Here is a 23484-nt window from a genome sequence, read left to right as displayed (position 1 = left end):
TTTCCGTCATGTGATGCGGAGCAAGACGGATCAGTCATGACCCACAATGCAAGTCAATGGAGACGGATAAGTTTTCTCTGACACAATCGAAAACGGATCCGTCCGTACGAGAAGATCTTGTATAAACAGAGAGGAGCCTACTTAAAATGGAGTGGTCTGTGGGGAGAGTGGGTTACGGCTTAATTCATTAATTTTTTTTTTTTTTTTTTTTTTTTTTCCCTGCAAGGTTGGGAGGGAGGGGGGTGGTTGGGGCGGGTTGGGGATGATTTCAACATTTAAGATATTATAAATGTCATGTCGATATGTATTTTTGTATCATAAATAAAATATGGAGATTGAAAAAAAAAAAAAAAAAAAAAAAGAAAACGGATCCGTCCTCCATTGAATTTCAATGGAGTTCATGACAGATCCATCTTCGCTATGTTACAGATAATACAACTGGATCCATTCATAACGGATGCAGACGATTGTATTATCAGTAACGGAAGCGCTTTTGCTGAACCCTGACGGATCCAGCAAAAATGTTAGCATGAAAGTAGCATAAGACCTCATGCACACAACCGTTGTGTTTTGCGGTCCGCAAACCGCGGATCCGCAAAACACGGATGGCATCCGTGTGCGTTCCGCAATTTGCGGAACGGCACGGACAGCCATGAATATAACCGCCTATTCTTGTCTGCAAAACACGGACAAGAATAAAACAGGTTAGATTTTTTTTGCGGACCACGGAACGGAGCAACGGATGCAGACAGCACACGGAGTGCTGTCCGCATCTTTTGCGGCCCTATTGAAGTGAATGGGTTTGCATTCGAGCCGCCAAAATTGCAGCTGGGATGCGGACCAAAATGACGGCCGTTTGAATGAGGCCTAACAGTAAAAAAAAAAAAAACTGCCCTTGAGCTGCCAGCTTGAAATAAATCTAGCAGAGTAACTGGAGGAATGAATGTGCACATCTGATAACCCCTTCAAGCTTTGCTGCAAAAATCCTGAGATCCACTTTAAAGGACTACCAAACCTTGAGGAACAAAAAAAAAAAAAAAAAAAAAAAAAAAAAGCATAACATGCAAGTATAGTTGGTCTATAATTTTTTCAGCGTGGACATTTGCTAGCTGCTACAGAAAGCAGTTTTGGCAGATTTCCTGCAGTCGGATAAATGCATCCTTCCTACCAGTACCAGCCCCTCCATCTTCAGCTCCACAGACTCTTCTTTCTATGTGCACCAGCATGACCTCCTCAGAGTGGGGCAGGGCTTATTATTCCATTTACTTGAATGGACAGTCAGAGCACTGTGAAAGAGGAGGAAATGGAACGACTTCAGCAGCTTCTTACAAAACCTCCCCTGTATGTGTGCAGGTGTACTACACAGTACCAGGGCTCTGACACTACAGAAAGTGTTACCCAGCTTTTCCAGGTGCCTGAATGTCAAGTTTGCCTATATAGGTAGAAGGGATTTCTCAGTGTCTGAAGGCAAATCTGACATTATTCAGTGCTGGAAAGCTGGATTACAAGTCTTGTGGAGCGGTACACACCATCCAGATAATGTTACCAAACGCTTTCCATAACTCCTTGTTCATTTAAAGGCGCCATTCCTGGTTTTTGCTCACAGTATTTGATGAAAATCACTGACAAACACTGACGTGTGAAGGAAGATTAAGTCTAACTAAATAAATATCATTACTCCCTAACAGTGTCATAGCTAGGCAGATTAGCCCTTCAGGGTCCAGGGAAAGCAATGGAATCCATACTTGGTACATACATTCTGTATACATTACATCCATAAATAAAGTATCAGGACAACTGTGAATATTTGCTACATATATGGACAAAACGTATGTAGCCTAAACCAGTCCCCTTCTCCTCCTAAACTTCCTAGCTAACATGCACTCATCAGAGATGGGAAGGAGGAGAAGACATGGCTGCATCCTGAGAGGACAAAGCACTGCTTTTTTTTTTTTTCCCATGGTATGCAATTGTGACATCTGACAAAACAAGAACAAGTAAAATAAGGAGATTATGTTACGTTTTGTTGGTTGTTCTCTCTCTTTATTTTAATTTTTTTGCTTCTGCGGTTAATGGCCCTTTTAAAGGTTTATATTAATTGAAACTACATTGGCCAATATAGTGTGACAACCGAGGGCCATAGAAATTGAACTGAAAGCCAAATACTGACAGGTCATGGCAAAAAAGATACTTTGATCTGTGACAAAAATAAGCACATACGCCTATATTTACTAATGTGTGTGTGTGTCAAAAATTGGTCTAAAAAAGTTGCAAAAATTGATTGGAGATTTGGAGATTTTAGAATTTTTTTTTTTTACATGCTTTACAGGGGAGCTGGTGAAATTCTGGAGTAAAAATCTGTTTCAAAGTAAGCCAACCAATAGTTGGTATAGAGTCAGGGAAAAGTGACTGTCCCTGCACCACACTGATCATCCAGCTTGAGCCCCTGTGATAAATCTGGTGCAGGTCTAGACAGCCGGGCTAAGCTTATGTCATTTTAAGGATTAGTAAATTCGGGTCATGGTTTCTTTTTCTGGAGACACAGACAGCAAATCCTCAGAATTACAGCCATACTATGTATTTTAATCAAAATGTATTTTCTTTTTGGTAATACATTTTTTTTTAAACCATTATATTTCATGTAAAGTGTATATTATTAGATGTCATCATTGGCCCAGACATATTACAATTCAAAAATACCTCTTTTACTCACATTCGCCCATCCATAAACTAGGCCCATAAACTTTAGTGGTAAGACATTGGTTTACATGTATAATAACATAATGACAGACATTCATTTGAGCACGGAGTAACCACTAAATATTCATGGCATGTTCCATTTTTTTGTGAAAAGACAGTTTGGTTGTGTACATTTCCCTCATTTATCACACATATAAAATGGCTTATCACTTTCCAGTACAGTATGTCTCATACACTAGGATACTCATATTCATGTCAATAACTGCACCTGTTAACAGAGGCCAGCTCATAGCTCATCACGTCAGAAGAAACAGGCAAGAAAAAGAGATTTGTGGTCATTAGTGCTTGTTCCATAGGACATTGGCTGCAGCTAGGGCTGTAGTAAACGATTAAGTAATCGAGTAATCTAAGAAAAACCTTCTTAAAATAACGTATTACTTTATAAAAATGTCCCCCTTTTCCTATGCCATCCACTATGTCCCCCACTGCCATCAGATCACCAGCCCCTCCATGCCATGTCCCCCAGTGCCCCCATGATGGCACTGCCATCAGCCCCTCCATGCCATCCAGATTGCCATGATGTCCCCCTTCACCAGTGCCTCCTATGCCATTCACCATGTCCCCCAGTGCCATTAGATCAGCAGCAGCCCCTCCATGCAGTGTCCCCCAGTGCCCCCATGATGGTACTGCCATCAGCAAGGTCCTGCATTGCGGTGCCGACGGGAGGCCACGGAGCGGTAAGTGAGAAGCTTCACTTCACTCACGCTCCGTGGTCATGTGATTTAAACTGCATCGAGGATTTTTTTCTCTCGATTACATCAATGAATCATTTCAGCCCTAGCTGCAGCATAGATTTCTCATAAGGTGACATCCCAGTATTTTATATAGATTATATGAATAGTTTGAGTAAGACTTAGAGGGCAGCAGATTAGAAGACGGTGAAGTGTTAACGAAGAAACCTAAGAAGGAGAAGGCGCAGATGCAGCAGAATACTGTATGAACTATGGCACACATTTATTGTACTCCTGTGTGTCATTAAATGTGTAACAATGGGATCTGCCAAACCATAGCAGAAGAAACCGGCTCTTCCTGACGCTGTGGTTTATGCTTCTTGTTTATTCTTCTGTGGCCCTGTCCACCAGAGATAACCATGACAGAGTCCGCCTTAAGTTTCCTTGATCTTTGTCTTCGGCCACTTTGTGGTGGCACGTTTGGGTCACTTAGAAGATCATAAAGAGTGCAATCTTCCCTCCCAATATCACATGAATTCGAACCATGAGACAGCGTGAGAGAGCCAGAGGAGGAAGACAAGTCACTTTTCTGTGCAATGGACCCCATGGAGCCCCCAAGCCACACGGCACTGTCATTATTGTTGTTGCTGGCTGCAGAAGTACCGGCTTCGTCATTTTGTACATGAGCACTGCGAGAGTCCTCTCTTTTCTCTTCCATATTTGAAGTCTGGCTAGATCTACTTGGAGTCCGCTTGTGCTTTTTGTTCACAGCAGTTGCCATTACAAGGAATTTGACAGCACCATGGTGGGCATGGTAGGATACCAGTCCTCTCCCTATAAATAAATAAAAAAGTCATTATGTCATTTATTACCACATTACGCATTCTTACAATGCTATGTACATAAGAACAACATATGCTGTATATTCTCTGTACAGATGTCACACTGTTAATAAAGCCCTGCTGTCATACATAGTGTGTCTGTGCCCATAATTCTAGAAGAGCATCTGTGAGGTCAAATACTGATGTTGGACAAGAGGGCCTAGCCTGCATTCTTAATTCTAGTTCATCCCAAAGGTGTTATATTGGGTTCTGGTCAGGGCTCTGTGCAGGCCAGTAAAATTCTTCCACTTTGTGCACTGGGCCGCAGTCATGCTCGAACAGAAAAAAAGTCTTCCCCAAACTCTTCCCACAAAGTTTGAAACATACAGTTGTCTGAAACCTCATGCTATGCTGAAGCATTATGATTTCCCTTCACTGGAACTAAGGGCCAAGCCAACCCCTCAAAAACAACCCTAGAGCATTAACCCTCCTCCACCAAACATTACAGATGGCACAGTGCAGTCAGGCAGGTAACGTTCTCTTGGCATTCACCAAACCCAGACATACAAGCATGATTCATCACTCCACAGAGCATGTTTCGACGGCTCCAGAGACCAGTGACTGCAGGCTTTCCACCACTCCAGATGACACTTGGCATTGTTATTCACGATGTAAGACCTGCATGTAGCTGCTTGGTCATGGAAACCCATGTCAAGAAGCTCCCCGTGCACAGTTTTTGTGCTGATGTGCTAATGCCAGAAGGTTCGGAACGCTGCAGTTATTGAGTCAGCAGAGTGTTGGTGACTTTTTTGCACTGTGTGCTTCACCACTTGATGCCCCCGCTCTGTAAGTTATGTGGTCTGCCCCTTCATGGCTCAGTTGCTGTGGTTCCTAAATGCTTCCACTTTGCAATAATACCACTGAAAATTGATTGTGGAATATCTAGTAGGGGTAGAAATTTCACAAACTAACATGGTGCATCCTATTGGACCATGCTCAAATTTAGTGAGCTCTTTAGAACGACCAAATTCATTGATTAAGAGGGGCGTACCAACACTTGTCCATATAGTGTGTATATATTAACCCCTTAAGGACTCGTCCCTATTTCACCCTAGGGACTTGGCCATTTTTTGCAAATCTGACCAGTGTCATTTTAAGTGCTGATAACTTTAAAACGCCTTGACTTATCCAGGCCATTCTGAGATAATTTTTTTCGTCACATACTATACTTCATGACACTGGTAAAAAGAATTAAAAAAAATAAATCATTTTTATTTAAAAATAAATAAATACAAAATTTTACAAAAAATGGCAAATTTCCAAGTTTCAATTTCTCAACTTCTATAATACATAGTAATACCTCCAAAATAGTTATTACTTTACATTCCCCATATGTCTACTTCATGTTTGGATCATTTTGGGAATTATATTTAATTTTTTGGGGATGTTACAAGGCTTAGAAGTTTAGAAGCAAATCTTGAAATTTTTCAGAAATTTTCAAAAACCCAATTTTTAGGGACCAGTTCAGGTCTGAAGACACTTTGCGAGGCTTACATAATAGAAACCACCCAAAAATGACCCCATTCTATAAACTACACCCCTCAAGGTATTCAAAACTGATTTTACAAACTTTGTTAACCCTTTAGGTGTTCCACGAGAATTAATGGAAAATAGAGATACAATTTCAAAATTTCACTTTTTTGGCAGATTTTCCATTTTAATATATTTTTTACTTTTACAAAGCAAGGGTTAACAGCCAAACCAAACTCAATATTTATGGCCCTGATTCTGTAGTTTACAGAAACACCCCATATGTGGTCATAAACAGCTGTAAGGGCACACGGCAGGGCGCAGAAGGAAAGGAATGCCATACGGTTTTTGGAATGCAGATTTTGCTGGACTGTTTTTTTTTTTTTTTTTACACCTTGTCCCATTTGAAGCCCCCCTGATGCACCCCTAGAGTAGAAACTCCAAAAAAGTTACCCCATTTTAGAAACTACGGGATTGGGTGGCAGTATTGTTGGTACTAGTGTAGGGTACATATGATTTTTGGTTGCTCTATATCACACTTTTTGTGAGGCAAGATAACAAAAAATAGCTGTTTTAGCACCGTTTTTATTTTTTGTTATTTACAACATTCATCTGACAGGTTAGATCATGTGGTATTTTTATGGAGCAGGTTGTCACGGATGCGGCGATACCTAATATGTATACTTTTTTTTTTATTTATGCAAGTTTTACACAATGATTTCTTTTTTGATGCAAAAAAAAAAAAAAGAAAATCATGGTTTTAGTGTTTCCATAGTCTGAGAGCCATATTTTTTTTTAGTTTTTGGGCGATTATCTTAGGCAGGGTCTCATTTTTTGCGGGATGAGATGATGGTTAAATTGGCACTATTTTGGGGTGCATATTACTTTTTCGATCGCTTGCTATTACACTTTCTGCTTTTATAGAGCAGGTCAATACGAACGTTTTAATACCAAATATGTATACTTTTACACAATAACAGCTTTAAAAAAATAATAATTATGTTTTAGTGTCTCCATATTCTGAGCCATAGTTTTTATATTTCTTGGGCGATTGTTTCAGGTAGGGGCTCATTTTTTGCTGGATGAGGTGACGGTTAGATTGGTACTATTTTGGTGGGCAAACGCCTTTTTGATCGCATGCTGTTGTACTTTTTGTGATGTAAGGTGACAAAAAAATGGTTTATATAGCACAGTTTTAATCTTTTACGGTGTTTATCTGAGGGCTTAGATCATGTGATATGTTTATAGAGCCGGTCGATACCTAATATGTATACTTTTTTTCCCCCTATTTTTTTACCAGATATTTTTAACTTTATTTGGGAAAAGTTATGTTTTTGTTTATTTTTACTTGAAACTAAATTTTTTGGGGGGAAAACTTTTTTTTTCACTTTCTTTTTTGTCCCACTTTGGGACTTGAACTTTTGGGGGTCTAATCCTTTACAATGCATTCCAATACTTCTGTACAGCCTCATGGGAACACGGTGCCCGCTTCCCTACAGCCCCATGGGGACCAGATGGCACCACCGCCGCCGCAACAGGTAAAAGCAGCAAACAGCAGGTCTGAATTGACCTGTGGTTTGCGGCAGGCACCGGGTTCCGATCACCTCCCGCCGGGGAACCATGCCGTACAGGTACGTCATGGGTCCCTAAGGGGTTAAATATAGAAACTACCGTGCAGAAGTTTTAGGCAGGTGACAAAAAATGCTGAAAGCAAGGGTGTTATAACAGTGGTTTATTTATCGCCTTAACCTCTTGGGGACACAGGGCATACAGATACGCCCTGATGTCCCGGTACTTAAGGACACAGAGCGTACCTGTGCGCCCTGTGTATTTCCGATCACCGCCGCGCGGTGATCGGAACAGAGTGCCTGCTGAAATCAATCAGCAGGCACCCTGGGACAATGCCAAGGTGGGTCCTGTGAATCCCGTATTGGCGATCACAGTAAACCGCAGGTCAATTCAGACCTGCGGTTTTCTGCGTTTCCGGGTTATTCGTGTTTCTGGTGACCAGATAACCTGGAAAAGGATGGTGATCGGTGGTGTGATAATACACCACCAATCACCATCCTGCGATCCTGAGAGGTGATTGTGACATCACCTCTCAGGGTCGCTTCCGATTGGCTTCTGGGGTGGGCGGGAGGTTTAACTTACTGCAGCTCTGCTCTCCTCCTTTCTGTGTCAGGAGCCGTGGAGAGATGAGCAGCGTCCAGCCCAGCACCCCCACTGAGCCACCATAATGCAAACTGGCACTAAAAAGGTACAATAGGGACAGGTTAGGGAGAGCTTAGATAGGTAGGGATAGTCAGGGAAAGTTTAGGGAAAAGTTTTATTTTTGCATCACACTGATCGGGTGTCTAGGGTCCACAGCACACTCAGCTGTGTGATCCTAGACCCCCCCAGGGGTGCTGCAGCTTGCCCCCCTGCCACACACACTTTTTGGGGCGCAAGCACTTTTTTTTGTGTCCGTGCGTTGACTGTGGCCAGCACTCTTAGCGTCCGTCCATCGCGAACACCCGAGCCCCCACACACGCACACACACACTCCCCTATGGCCTGCCAGACATTCTCGGCCGAGGAGGCATACACCCTACTTGCCTCCGACTCAGAGAGCCCCAGTGAGGATGAGGATGACCCCACTTTCCTCTGGTCATCCGCTTCCTCCTCCTCATCTAGCGATGATGATGAGCCCCCAAGGTGGCGGAGACGCCGCCAGGCGGAGCAAGGGGACCGCCATGCCAGGGACCCTGTGGCCCACACTAGTATGAGCAGCTCGTACTAGTTTTCCAGACCACCTGATAAGTCCACCCGAGTCCCCTACCGGTGAACTTGCATGGTGTATCCCAGAGCATTTTGAGCCTGAGATTCCTGATTTTTTGGGCCAACCAGGAATCCAGATTCCCAGTGTGCTTCACTGACTATGACTATTTTAGTCTTTTTTTCAGTGACCAATTTGTGAATCTGATGGTGGAGCAAACAAACTTGTACGCCCAACAGTTCAATGCTCAACACCCGGCTCCTTTTTGGCTAGGCCCAGTGGCTGGACTCCGGTCAGTGCAGCCGAGATGAGTGGGGACATCCTCTACCAGACCCCACTTTACAGTACGGCCATGACACGCTCCCGTTTTGAGGCAATTCGGAAATGCCTGCATTATGCAGATAATGCAGCATGTCCCCCCCCCACGGTGATATTGCCTATTACCGCCTGTACAAAATCAGGCTGGTCATCGATAACTTGGGGGCCAAATTTTTGGAGGCCTATGTACATGGAAGGGAGATCGCTGTTGAGGAGTCTCTCATTGCTTTCAAGGGGAGACTCATTTTCCGCCAGTATGTTCCCTCTAAGCGCGCGAGGTATGGCGTGAAGCTGTACAAACTTTGTGAGTGTACCACAACCTTCGTGTGTACGAGGGGCAAGATTCCCAGAATGTTCCCCCACTCTTGGTGTTAGCAGGAAACTTGTGTGGGACCTTATGCACCCAACTGCTAGATAAGGGTTACCACCTGTACGTGGATAACTTTTACACTTAGCATCACCTTGTTCCAGTCCCTCGCTGACAGATCCACGTCCGCTTGTGGGACCGTGCGGAAAAATCAGTGCGGCCTCACTACCCACCCCCTCCTGGTACCTATCCCCAGGGGTGAGACCTGTGCCCTTACCAGTGGAAACCTGTTGCTTGTCAGATATAAGGACAAGAGGGATGTCCTTGTACTGTCTACAATTCATGGTAATGGCATCACCCCTGTCCCTGTGCGAGGTACCGCGGCAACGGTCCTCAAGCCCGATTGCATAGTCTACTACAATCGGTATATATGAGGAGTTGATCTCTCTGATCAAGTCCTCAAGCCATATAATACCATGCGCAAAACCCGGACATGGTACAAAAAAGTTGCGGTCTACTTTGTACAGGTTGCCTTGTACAACTCTTTTGTGCTGTCCCGGAGCCCTGGCAACACAGGGATATTCCTCCAGTGCTATGAGGCAGTCCTCAAGGACCTGACCTTTTCTGACCGGGAAAGAGCAGGCTGGAGTACCTCGGGAACTGGAGGGGTCTGGATCGTCCCTGGCCAACACTTTTCAGGTGTAGTCCCCCATACTGGAAAGAAGGGACAGTCCCCAAAAAAGTACAGAGTGCATCACAGGAGGGGGATACGGAAGGACACCACCACTCAGTGTGACAGGTGCCCCGATCATCCGGGCCTCTGCATTGATGGTTGCTTCAGGGAGTACCACCCTTCCATGGAGTACAAAATTTATAATTCCCTTGCCCAATTTTAATTCTATTTAGCCACTGACAATCGCCCAGAAATTAAAAATAAAAATAAAAAACTATGGCTCTTATGACCTAACCCCTCAGATGAACACAGTCAAAAAAATAAAATAAAAACGATATAAAAAAAAAGTTTTTTTTTACACCGTTTTTATTTTATTGACTGTGTTCATCTGAGGGGTTAGGTCATGTGTTATTTTTATAGAGCAGATTCTTATGGGCGCGGCAATACCTAATATGTCTACTTTTTAAAATGTATTTAGGTTTTACACTATAATATCCTTTTTTAAACAAAAAAAACATTTTAGTATCTCCATAGTCTGAGTCTCAGTTTATTTTTTATTTTTAGCCTATTGTCTTAAGTAGGGACTTATTTTTTGCGGGATGAGAGAACGGTTTTATTGGCACTATTTTGGGGTGCATATCATTTTTTGATCCCTTGCTATTACACTTTTTATGATGTAAGGTGACAAAAAAATAGCTTTTTTTGTCACCTTACATCACTAAAGGTGTAATAGCAAGCAATCAAAAAGTCATATGCACCCCAAAATAGTGCCAATAAATCCGTCCTCTCATCCCACAAAAAATGAGCCCCTACTTAAGACAATAGGCTTTTTTGGGGGGCTTTAAATGGGACATGGTGTAAATAAACTAGTTCAGCAAAATCTGCCTTCCAGAAACCATATGGTGTTCCCTTCCACAGATGGGGTGTTTCTATAAACTACAAAATCAGGGCAATAAATATAGAGTTTTGAGTTTTGTTTGGCTGTAAACCCTTGCTTTGTTACTGGACAAAATTGATTAAAATGAAAAATTTGCCAAAAAATAGAAATTCTGAAACTTCATCTCTATTTGCCAATAACTCTTGTGGAACACCTAAAGGGTTAACAACATTTGTAAAACCAGTTTTGAATACCTTGAGGGTGTAGTTTCCAAAATAGGGTCATTTTGGGGTGGTTTCTATTATGTAAGACTCACAAAGTGACTTCAGACCTGAACTGGTCCTTAAAAAGTGGGTTTTAGAATTTGCTTCTAAACTTATACCTTGTAACGTCCCCAAAAAAATAAAATGTTATTCCCAAAATGATCCAAACATGAAGTAGACATATGGGGAATGTAAAGTAATAATTATTTTTGGAAATAAAAAAATTGAAACTTGGAAATTTGCAAATGTTTAGTAACATTGGTATTTTTTTTATAAATAAAAATTATTATTTTTTTACTCCACTTTACCAGTGTCATGAAGTACAACAGGTGACGAAAAAAAACAATCTCAGAATGGCCAGGATAAGTAAAAGCGTTTCAAAGTTATTCACACATAAAGTGACACTGGTCAGATTTTCAAAAAATGGCCTGGTCCTTATGGTGAAAATGAGCCCAGTCCATAAGGGGTTAATAATCAGGTCAGAAAAGTCCTTAAAGGTTCTTTCCATATTGCCTCCTTTTCTGGTTTGAGTCATCAAATTATACACTGCTCGTTTCCAGCGGTTACGACCACTCTGCATCCAGCAGCTGTTGCAGCACCTGCACGCTATAGGAAAAAGCCTGCCTCTCTTGTGGCCAGGACGGTGGAAGCATAGGCATAACCCCTAAAAAAGAGCAGTGCATAATTTGATGGAAAAATGAATGAAGCCAGCAAAGGAGGCAATATGGACAATCACAATACGTTTGTAAGTGGATTCTTTAACTTTGTCTACATAATAAATGCCATTTGCTGAAGTGAGGCGACCTATTTAAAGGGATTTCCAGCTTTTTTTCGATTTAAAATTTCAACTAAAACTTGCTGAAAAAAAGATACTCACCTGCTCCCTGCTGGTCTTACGTTCGCCATCCTGTAAACTTCCAGATAGATGGGGTCACATGCACTGCTGCAGCCAATGACAGGTCTCTGTGTGACATGTCCACAAGTGGCAAATCAATGCTGGGTCATGTGCTGCTTGTCTATTTTGGTTAGCTGAGCGTTCTTTTCCTCTTCTCTTATTTGTATTTTTTTTTTAAACCGCATATGTCCTCCAACAAGTCATAAATGTCCGCTGGGGGACTTTTACAATTTCTCAGTTCTTTATTTGCTCTGTGGGCATCCAAAGGAGCCCAGGTCACAGGAGAAAACAGCCCCCCTGTTGGGGCATTTTACACAGGCAGGGTTGATTTAGATCTTCTTAGACCCAGAATGCATTGCCCTGGGCAAAGAACACCTAAATCTGGTGATTGTTGGGACTTACAGAAGAAGTGGCAGCTTCTTACTCTTCTAGTAACATAGTACATAAGGACGAAAAAAGACATCTGTCCATCCAGTTCGGCCTGTCATCCTGCAAGTTGATCCAGAGGAAGGAAAAAAAAAAAAAAAAACCCTGTGAGGTAGAAGCCAATTTTCCCCACTTAAGGGGAATAAAAAAATTCCTTCCCGACTCCAATCAGGCAATCAGAATAACTCCCTGGATCAACGATCTCTCTCTAGTAGCTATAGCCTGTTATTATATTACGCTCCAGAAATACATCCAGGCCACTCTTGAATTCCGTTATTGTACTCACCATCACCACCTCCTCAGGCAGAGAGTTCCATAGTCTCACTGCTCTTACCGTAAAGAATCCTTTTCTAGGTTTGTGTACAAACCTTCTTTCCTCCAGACGCAGAGGATGTCCCCTCGTCACAGTCCTGGGAATAAATAGCTGATGGGATAGATCTCTGTACTGACCCCTGATATATTTATACATATTAATTAGATCTCCCCTCAGTCGTCTTTTTTCTAAATTGAATAGCCCTAATTTTGATAATCTTTCAGGGTACTGTAGTTGCCCCATTCCAGTTATTACTTTAGATGCCCTCCTCTGGACCTTCTCCAGCTCTGCTATGTCTGCCTTGTTTACAGGAGCCCAGAACTGTACACAGTACTCCATGTGTGGTCTGACTAACGATTTGTAAAGTGGTAGGACTATGTTCTTATCACGGGAATCTATGCCCCTTCTGATGCAACCCATTATCTTATTGGCCTTGGCAGCAGCTGCCCGACACTGGTTTTTGCAGCTTAGTTTGCTGTTTATTAAAATTCCTAGATCCTTTTCCATGTCAGTGATACCGAGTGTTTTACCATTTAGTATGTACTGGTGACTTGCATTTTTCCTTCCCATGTGCATAACTTTACATTTATCAGTGTTAAACCTCATCTGCCACTTATCTGCCCAAGCCTCCAATCTGTCCAGATCCCTCTGTAGTAGTATATTGTCCTCATCAGTGTAAATTACTTTACACAGTTTAGTGTCATCTGCGAAAATTGATATTTTACTATGCAAGCCTTCTACAAGATCATTAATAAATATATTGAAGAGAATAGGGCCCAATACTGACCCCTGAAGTACCCCATAGTGACAGTGACCCAATCTGAGTGAGTACCATTAATAACCACCCTCTGTTTTCTATCACTGAGCCAGTTACTTACCCACATACAGATGTTTTCTCCCAGTCCGAGCTTATATACTAACCTTTTATGTGGTACAGTGTCAAATGCTTTGGAGAAGTCCAGATATACAACATCCATTGATTCGCCGCTGTCAAGTCTAGAACTTACCTCCTCATAGAAACTGATTAAACTAGTTTGACATGACCGATCCCTCACAAAGCCATGCTGATATGGCGTTATTTGCTTATTTCCGCTAAGATGCTCTAATATAGCATCCCTCAGAAAATCTTCAAACAGTTTACCCACAACAGATGTTAAACTTAGCGGCCTATAGTTTCCAGGCTCTGTTTTTTGACCCTTTTTGAATATTGGCACCACATTTGCCATGCGCCAATCCTGTGGGACATTCCCTGTCAGTATAGAGTCTGCAAATATCAGAAATAAGGGTCTGGTTATGACATTACTTAATTCCTTTAGGATACGGGGGTGTATGCCATCCGGTCCTGGCGATTTGTCTATTTTAATCTTTTTAAGTTGCTGTTGTACTTCTTCCTGGGTCAGACAGGACACTTTTAATGGGGAATTTATTTTCGCATTCTGCATGTCATCTGACAGTTTATTTTCCTCAGTGAATACATTGGAGAAAAAAATATTTAACAGCTTTGCTTTCTCCTCATCGCTCTCTGCGACTTCCCCCTCATTACTCTTTAAAGGGCCGACACCTTCAGATTTATACTTTTTAACATTTATATAATTGAAGAACATTTTAGGGTTCGTTTTACTCTCTTTGGCAATTAATTTTTCGGTCTCTAGTTTGGCCGCTTTTATTTGTTTTTTACATGTTCTATTTTTTTCTTTATAGTTTTTCAGTGCTTCCGTGCTACCCTCCTGTTTTAGTGTTTTATATGCTTTCTTTTTGTCATTTATTGCTTTCTTTACAGTTCTGTTTATCCACATTAGTTTCTTTTTGTTCCTTAACCTTTTATTCCCATACGGTATGTACCTCTCACAATTAGATTTTCGGATGTTTTTAAAGATATCCCATTTTGTGGCTGTATTTTTATTTTTGAGGACTTTGTCCCAGTTAGTTCAGCCTATGGCCTCTCTTAGTTGGCTAAATTTAGCTTTTTTGAAGTTTGGTATTTTTGTTCCTCCCTGTAGAAACGCTCTTTTGAATGATAATTGGAAGGTTATTACTTTATACTCACTATTTCCCAGGTGTCCCCCAACCTGCACGTCTGTTGTTCTGTCAGGCCTATTGGTTAATACTAAGTCCAGTATGGCCGTCCCTCTAGTCGGGTCCTGAACCAGTTGGGAGACGTAATTATCTTTGGTTATTGCCAAGAACCTGTTTCCCTTATGAGATATACAAGTTTCAGTTTCCCCGTCTATATCTGGGTAGTTGAAGTCCCCCATAATAACCACCTCATTATGATTTGCAGTCTCGTCTATCTCGTTCATAAACTTGTTCATTCTTCTCCTTCAAAACCTGCGCCATATACTTACAGTGCGGCAGCTTAATTACCAGCACCTTGTGCTGAACATTTTTGGAGTATGCGCGTTATTAGGTTAAAACAACAAGAAATGAAACCGCTACAGAGAAATCTGAGAATATCTTCCATAAGTAATCAAGTGTCTGCTTTTATACTACTGTATATTCATTTGGTTTAATAAATATAAAATATATATATATATATATATATATATATACACACACATACATATATATATATATACATACACACATACACAGTACAGACCAAAAAGTTTGGACACACCTTCTCATTCAAAGAGTTTTCTTTATTTTCATGACTATGAAAATTGTAGATTCACACTGAAGGCATCAAAACTATGAATTAACACATGTGGAATTATATACATAACAAAAAAAGTGTAAAACAACAGAAAATATGTCATATTCTAGGTTCTTCAAAGTAGCCACCTTTTGCTTTGATTACTGCTTTGCACACTCTTGGCATTCTCTTGATGAGCTTCAAGAAGTAGTCATCTGAAATGGTTTTCACTTCACAGGTGTGCCCTGTCAGGTTTAATAAGTGGGATTTCTTGCCTTATAAATGGGGTTGGGACCATCAGTTGCGTTGTGGAGAAGTCAGGTGGATACACAGCTGATAGTCCTACTGAATAGACTGTTAGAATTTGTATTATGGCAAGAAAAAAACAGCTAAGTAAAGAAAAATGAGTGGCCATCATTACTTTAAGAAAAGAAGGTCAGTCAGTCCGAAAAATTGGGAAAACTTTGAAAGTGTCCCCAAATGCAGTCACAAAAACCATCAAGCGCTACGCTACAAAGAAACTGGCTCACATGCGGACCGGCCCAGGAAAGGAAGACCAAGATACACCTCTGCTGCGGAGGATAAGTTCATCCGAGTCACCAGCCTCAGAAATCGCAGGTTAACAGCAGCTCAGATTAGAGACCAGGTCAATGCCAGACAGAGTTCTAGCAGCAGACACATCTCTAGAACAACTGTTAAGAGGAGACTGTGTGAATCAGGTCTTCATGGTAGAATATCTGCTAGGAAACCACTGCTAAGGACAGGCAACAAGCAGAAGAGACTTGTTTGGGCTAAAGAACACAAAGAATGGACATTAGACCAGTGGAAATCTGTGCTTTGGTCTGATGAGTCCAAATTTGAGATCTTTGGTTCCAACCACCGTGTCTTTGTGCGATCCAGAAAAGGTGAACGGATGGACTCTACATGCCTGGTTCCCACCATGAAGCATGGAGGAGGAGGTGTGATGGTGTGTGGGGGTGCTTTGCTAGTGACACTGTTGGGGATTTATTCAAAATTGAAGGCATACTGAACCAGCATGGCTACCACAGCATCTTGCAGCGGCATGCTATTCCATCCGGTTTGCGTTTAGTTGGACCATCATTTATTTTTCAACAGGACAATGACCCCAAACACACCTCCAGGCTGTGTAAGGGCTATTTGACCATGAAGGAGAGTGATGGGGTGCTGCGCCAGATGACCTGGCCTCCACAGTCACCGGACCTGAACCCAATCGAGATGGTTTGGGGTGAGCTAGACCGCAAAGAGTGAAGGCAAAAGGACCAACAATTGCTAAGCATCTCTGGGAACTCCTTCAAGACTGTTGGAAGACCATTTCAGATGACTACCTCTTGAAGCTCATCAAGAGAATGCCAAGAGTGTGCAAAGCAGTAATCAAAGCAAAAGGTGGCTACTTTGAAGAACCTAGAATATTACATATTTTCAGTTGTTTCACACTTTTTTGTTATGTATATAATTCCACATGTGTTAATTCATAGTTTTGATGCCTTCAGTGTGAATCTACAATTTTCATAGTCATGAAAATAAAGAAAACTCTTTGAATGAGAAGGTGTGTCCAAACTTTTGGTCTGTACTGTATATATATACTAGGGGTGCACCGAAATGAAAATTCTGGTCCGAAACCGAAAATTCAGGATGCCCTTGACCGAAACCGAAACTGCCTTTTTGCCCAAATACTTTTAAAATACTTTTTTTAAGTAAAAAAAAAGGAAAGTGAATTAAAATATAAAGTTAAACAGATACATAGATATTATACACACAATGCCACCCAAAGTGGTTATTTTAAAAAAAAATTCACTCTCTCCCCCCCCTCCCCCCTCCCTCCCTTGTCACTCTCCCCCTCCCTCCTTTGTCACTCTCCCCCCCCCCCTCCCTCCCTTGTCACTCTCATTCTACCCCCCCTTGTCACTCTCATTCTACCCCCCCTTGTCACTCTCATTCTACCCCCTCCCTTGTCACCCTCATTCTACCCCCTCCCTTGTCACCCTCATTCTACCCCCTCCCTTGTCACCCTCATTCTACCCCCTCCCTTGTCACCCTCATTCTACCCCCTCCCTTGTCACCCTCATTCTACCCCCTCCCTTGTCACCCTCATTCTACCCCCTCCCTTGTCACCCTCATTCTACCCCCTCCCTTGTCACCCTCCATTCTAACCCCCTCCCTTGTCACCCTCATTCTACCCCCTCCCTTGTCACCCTCATTCTACCCCCTCCCTTGTCACCCTCATTCTACCCCCTCCCTTGTCACCCTCATTCTACCCCCTCCCTTGTCACCCTCATTCTACCCCCTCCCTTGTCACCCTCATTCTACCCCCTCCCTTGTCACCCTCATTCTACCCCCTCCCTTGTCACCCTCATTCTACCTCCTAACCTAATACCCCCTCCCTTGTCACTCTCATTCTACCCCCTCCCTTGTCACCCTCATTCTACCCCCTCCCTTGTCACCCTCATTCTACCCCCTCCCTTGTCACCCTCATTCTACCCCATCCCTTGTCACCCTCATTCTACCCCCTCCCTGGTCACCCTCATTCTACCCCCTCCCTTGTCACCCTCATTCTACCCCCTCCCCTTGTCACCCTCATTCTACCCCCTCCCTTGTCACTCTCATTCTACCCCCTCCCTGGTCACTCTCATTCTACCCCCTCCCTGGTCACTCTCATTCTACCCCCTCCCTGGTCACTCTCATTCTACCCCCTCCCTGGTCACTCTCATTCTACTCCCCCCCCTCCTCCCTTGTCACTCTCATTCTACTCCCCCCCCTCCTCCCTTGTCACTCTCATTCTACCCCCCTCCCTTGTCACTCTCATTTTACACCCCCCCCCTTGTCACTCTCATTTTACACCCCCCCCTCCCTTGTCACCTCTAGTGTAGCCTGTGTAGCGTGGCCGAGCTCTGTTCGGTCCGCGGTACAGGAGCATTTGTTTCTTGTACCCGGCCGGACTGAAAGGAAGTGCACACTAAGTGAGCACTTCCTGTCAGTCCGGCCGGGTACAGGAAACAAAAGCTCCTGTACCGCGGAACGAACAGAGCTCGGCCACGCTACACTAACAACAGCAGTAGCACAGAGCAGACACAGCAGGCTGCGCAGCACTGAGCCGGAGATTCTTTAGAGCGGCAAGCGTTTAGGAGGCACAGCATGAGGGGCGCTGCCGGCCGGCCGAACGTATATAAGCAACCATATTTTCTGCCGATATGTACCAATATCGGCCGAAATGGATTAGGCGCATTTTCGGCCGCCTGAATTTCGGTGCACCCCTAATATATACCCATATGTATACCCATTTGGTTGTCTATATCTGGAATCATTGTTCAAAGTGATGAAAGATCTGTTGGATATAATAATAAAAAAATAATAAAAACTTTCCCTTAGTTCCTTAAAATGGTTACCAGTGTTGATGCCATTATAAGCAGAGTTTAGAAAAACAAGATAAAAAGAACACATTTATCAAGAAAAAAAAAGCAATGTGACCGGCCTAAAAATCTAAACGAAAGAAAACAACGACTGTGTCAAATAAGCAAGATCGTCAGGTTTCCGAAGTTCTGAGTTGCAAGACAAATAAAGAAGTTGGTGAGAGATTCCATTAGTTTGGCAGCGTTATCTGCTCTGAACTCGCAGGATAAACACTGAGCTAATATTTTACAGCTTCACCCACATCACAGATCACTGGGTGTTACACATGTGTGAAGAAGTCAGCCAGCAATCTATGAAGCAGGATGTAGCTAACACTGCAAACATGCACCAGGTGAAAGGTCAACTTCATGACCATTTCCAGCTCAGGCTTCTTCCTCCCATGGATGGAGATTATGTCCCATGTAGTGATCCGTACTCCTACAATGCCACAATGCAGTTTGTGCACAATCCACACAGAGAACGCTACTGGCCAGAGCATTTCTATATCAAACTATGTTCCATCATACCCTTCTTCAGGTGGTCCTTGTGCTCAAGTGACTAACATCATCGGTAATTCACCTAAGTGTGCTGATAGATGTCGCGTATGCGGTTTTTGCATATCCGACTTAGGGCTCGTGCACACAACCGTATGCCCTACAAGACATACGGTCCGTGAGTGGGCCATATGTCTCGGAGCGGCATACATCGTGCGCACGGGAGCGCACAGCATCATAGGTTGAGCTCCCGTGCGCACAATGTATGCTGCTCCGGGACATATGGCCCGCTCACGGACCGTATGTCTCGGAGGGCATATGGTCGTGTGCATGAGCCCTTACACTAAGTACAAACTAGAGTTACATTACTGTAATTTAAGTCTGCTGTGTGTTTTATCTTGCAAGAAAGAATACTATCGTAAGGGTGCAGTTCTTACATGCATTCAGGATGCAGTTTTTTTTTATTGGAGCTAGCTGAAATTACTTAATAATTTCCACTATGCAGAACACCATGGTTTAACGAGGCTGCTAAACTGGTTAAATTGAAAACTGCATCCTGAATGCATGTCAGGACTGCACTGTGTGCCAGCACCCTAAAGGCTGCATTACACCTGGCGATTTTTCGGCAGATGATGGCTAACGAGCATTCGTATGAACGCACATTATCGATCATCTTGCAGTGTAATACTGCCGCCATCTGCACGATGAACAAGCAAAGGCTCATATTTTGGGCAATTCAGATTTTTCAGCACGCTTAAAAATAATCTTTTGCCGACAGCAGATTGTATTGTCCAATTCCGATCTGCTGCCGGCAAACCACTAGACAGTATAGGGACGAACAATGGCATGGCAATCGCTCTTCCCCATGCTGCAGAGGAAAATCACTGCATGTAATAGCAGCGGTCTCCTCCACTAGATAATAGGCAATTGCTGGGAGGGAACGCTTCCCGCCGGATAATCACTTGCTCAAATCGGCCTGTGTAATACAGGCTTAAGGATAGGCCATCAATATCAGATCAGCAGGGGACCGACACCCTGCCAATCACTTGTTCGAGAGTAATGGTTCCTTTATACTGACAGATTAAGCAGACGATGCTCATTGTGAACATGGAAGAGACTGTTCAAAAGGCTGTAGACTGATGAACAATGGAGGTAGGGTTATCTATTGTACTATCATATATTTCTATTTTTAGTGTTCCTTTACAGGGGCTTTTATATTAAAGGGGTTGTCAGAGTTATTTTTTGTTCTATGTTCTGGGCAAATGTAACAGCTTTCCAATTCACTCACTTTATCTCCAGTGGCTGGTTTCTCAAAATTCACTCAGGGTCACATGACCTGTGATGTCAGCTTCTCTCCCCATTCTGATAAACTTTGTTTACAAGCCTGTAAACCAGACGTCACTGTGCTGGCCACGCCCCCTTTACTGCCGGGCTGTCTGCTCTATCCTAGGATTCTTAACCCCTTCAGCTGCACAGACTGGGTAGCTGCAGCAGGCAGTGAGGAGACAATTCTGGGCACAAGAGCTGAAGGACTAGAGAGAGCATTGCACAAGAAGGTAGGGGGAAGAGCCAGTGTGTATTAGCAGTGTCACTGTACAGCTGAGACTTGTAGTCCTACACATACAACATGCTGCTGAGTCTCCCAGCAGGCAGACATGTCACTCAGGGCAGCACTTGTATCCACTCCCTTACCAGTGTCATTATACAGCTGGGACTTGTAGTCCTACACATACAACATGCGGCAGAGTCTCCCAGCAGGCAGACATGTCACTCAGGGCAGCTCTTGTATTCACTCCCTTAGCAGAGCAGGGGGAAGGGCAGAGATTATTTTTATTGCATGTAAACAAGGGCCAGAAAAGAACGAGGGAAATGAGGAAATAGATATATTTTTTTGCATAAAACTTGCTTAGCTTAGTTATATATTGCTGCCCATCAGATTTTCAGTGCTATATTATATTTTTTCATAACTCTGACAACCCCTTTAGTGGCTTATCCTAAGGATAGGCCATCAATATCAGAGGGGTCTGTGTTCTGTGTTTTTGATACGCACCTAGTTTTGGCTCACAATAACTGATGGAAATCTCTGACTAAATCACTGAAGTGTAAACTTGGCCTTAAAGTCCATAAAGCTGTTGGCGCTATATACCGTATTTTTCGCTTTCTAAGACGCACCTTTTTCCCCCCAAAAGTAGGGGGAAAATGGCCGTGCGTCTTATAAAGCGAATACTAGTGAGCGCTTCAATTATGGAAGTGCTCACTGGTATGCATTAGGTGCCAGGAGAAGGGAAGAAGTTCTGCAAGCGCTTCCGATACTCACCCTCCTTGGTCTTCTTGCTAGGGCTCTGCGCACACTTTGACCTGACACTGCACAAAGTCAGGTGACAGTGCAGTGTGGGCCTGAGGGATTTCTAATGAGACCGCCGGACCTGGAGCGGAGCCACGGCACAGGAGAGGCAAGACAAGTTTTTTTTATTTTAGTCTGATGGGGGTCTGAAAGAAAAGGGCTGTTCTGAGGTCTATTGTGGAGGGCTGATATGGGGGTCTGATGTGATGTCCTGATATTTATGGGGGTCTGATCTGAGGATCTGATATGAGGTATGATGGAAAAAAAAAAAAAAATAAAAAAAAAAAATCTTATTTTACTACTCTAAAATCTGGGGTGCGTCTTATCATCAGATGCGTCTTATAAAGCGAAAAATAAGGTATGTGTTTTACCCTTTGATACAGTGTTGCTTGTTCTGGCTATGCACACCACCTTTGTAGAAATACATGACAACAGATCACTTGGGCTTTATATTCTTGTGTATGACAGCTAATACTGTTCAGTTTTTCTCAGACAATACTTACCGGTCACTTTTGGAATTCCTTGTAGACGAGGGACTGGAAATGCTACAATGACACCAAGATTTGTTCCAACCATTAGCAATCCATAGCAAACCAGTAAGCTAGTCACAGAAACACGCTGCTGTCCTGAAATGCAAAAAACAAAAATTACAGTTTCTTAAAAGAAAAAACTAATTACCACCACATAAGACTATGTTTTCATATAATAGAAAGATTAGCTTTGTAGCAAATTAAAATGCTTAAAAAAAAGTTTTGGGACAAACATCTTCCAAAGTCTGCTACGGATATCATTAGTAAAGCACAATGACCTCCTCTAGTAAGATGGCAGTAGAGGACAGTTCTCACATATCAATAAAATGACACTGCCCTGGTGTTTGACCATCATGACCACATATCATTACATAAAAGTTATTGGCATACATATCAATTATAAGCTCAAGACTGGACAGTCGCTTTAAAGAGATTGTCCGGTTCGAAAATCAAAGTTCTTTTTATGTGCTCCTAACTCTGTGCTTTCTCTTTCCCTGTCTGGGCATCAGACTATCCTGGCAGATCTGTTTACTATCCTAGTTTCCCGTTTTGTTGAATATGTAACTTTATTGATAAAGCCTGGCTGCACAGTCTATTTCTCACACAGTGTCTAAATCAGATCAATGACCGTCCAAAGGTTCTTCCCCCACCATTTCCAGATTGCAATAAAACAGCGTGAATCAGCAAGCACATCAAATTACCTGTGTATCTAATCCTATCATTTATGATACAGCCTGCTGAGCAGTGTATCTAACCCTATGTTGTAGGAGACTGCCTGCTGGAGTGTGTATATAAAGCTTTGTGCACACAACCATATAAGTTTTGTGTGAGCCCCATCACTCATACTGAGCCCCCATAACAGGGACCCCCACAGCGTTCCCCCCATAACAGGGACCTCCACAGCGTCCCCCCCATAACAGGGACCTCCATAGCGTCCCCCCCATAACAGGGACCTCCACAGCGTCCCCCCAACAGTGACCTCCACAGCGTTCTCAAATGCCATCCAAAGAAAAACAGACAGGAGCTGTCACGCGACTGTTTAGAGGATCATGGAAATGCTGCTGCTGCTGAGGGTAGTATGGCTAGCTTCATCTTCTCTCCACAGGTTAGATTTGGCTCTTTTTTTTTTTTAGGTAGGACCGGAGAACCCCTTTAAAGAAACGATAAACATAAAACAATGCACAATAAAAAAAAAAATTAAAAAAAGAAAATAATATCCCTGTAAGTTCTTCTACTCTATTTTTGATACAATTTTGTACAATTAAAACTGAGCAATATATAAAGAAATCTTCTGTCCTCTTCCTCGCTGTCCTGTGTCTGACTAAAGGACAACTGGCTGCAACAGGAGCCTCCGCCTCTGCTCTGTCTACAGTAAGGCAAAAAGACTGCCAATACCACCCTCTTGGTGAATCCTCAGTTGGATTCCATCTGAAAATGGAAGAGATCAGCAGGAGACTGTAGAGTTACG

The 23484-nt window shown here is 42.9% G+C and overlaps 1 protein-coding gene across 3 annotated transcripts in view; it reads right to left on the bottom strand.

Annotated features, from left to right (window-relative positions):
• Window positions 1-2851: 2851 nt before the first annotated feature.
• The window catches only part of ARHGEF10 (Rho guanine nucleotide exchange factor 10), a 172467-nt gene continuing 151834 nt past the window's right edge, over window positions 2852-23484 (bottom strand). For all 3 annotated transcript variants that reach the window (XM_044288945.1, XM_044288946.1, XM_044288947.1), the window contains 2 exons: window positions 21990-22112; window positions 2852-4265 (listed from right to left, as the gene is read on the bottom strand). In XM_044288945.1, the coding sequence (XP_044144880.1) occupies window positions 3736-4265; window positions 21990-22112 (653 nt within the window). In that variant the 3' untranslated portion in view covers window positions 2852-3735. The remainder of the gene's footprint in view (window positions 4266-21989; window positions 22113-23484) is intronic.

This window comes from Bufo gargarizans, chromosome 4 (genome assembly GCF_014858855.1).
Source record: "Bufo gargarizans isolate SCDJY-AF-19 chromosome 4, ASM1485885v1, whole genome shotgun sequence".
NCBI lineage: Eukaryota > Metazoa > Chordata > Amphibia > Anura > Bufonidae > Bufo > Bufo gargarizans.
Note: the sequence above shows the minus strand (reverse complement) of the source record. Positions and strands in the feature narration are given on the sequence as shown.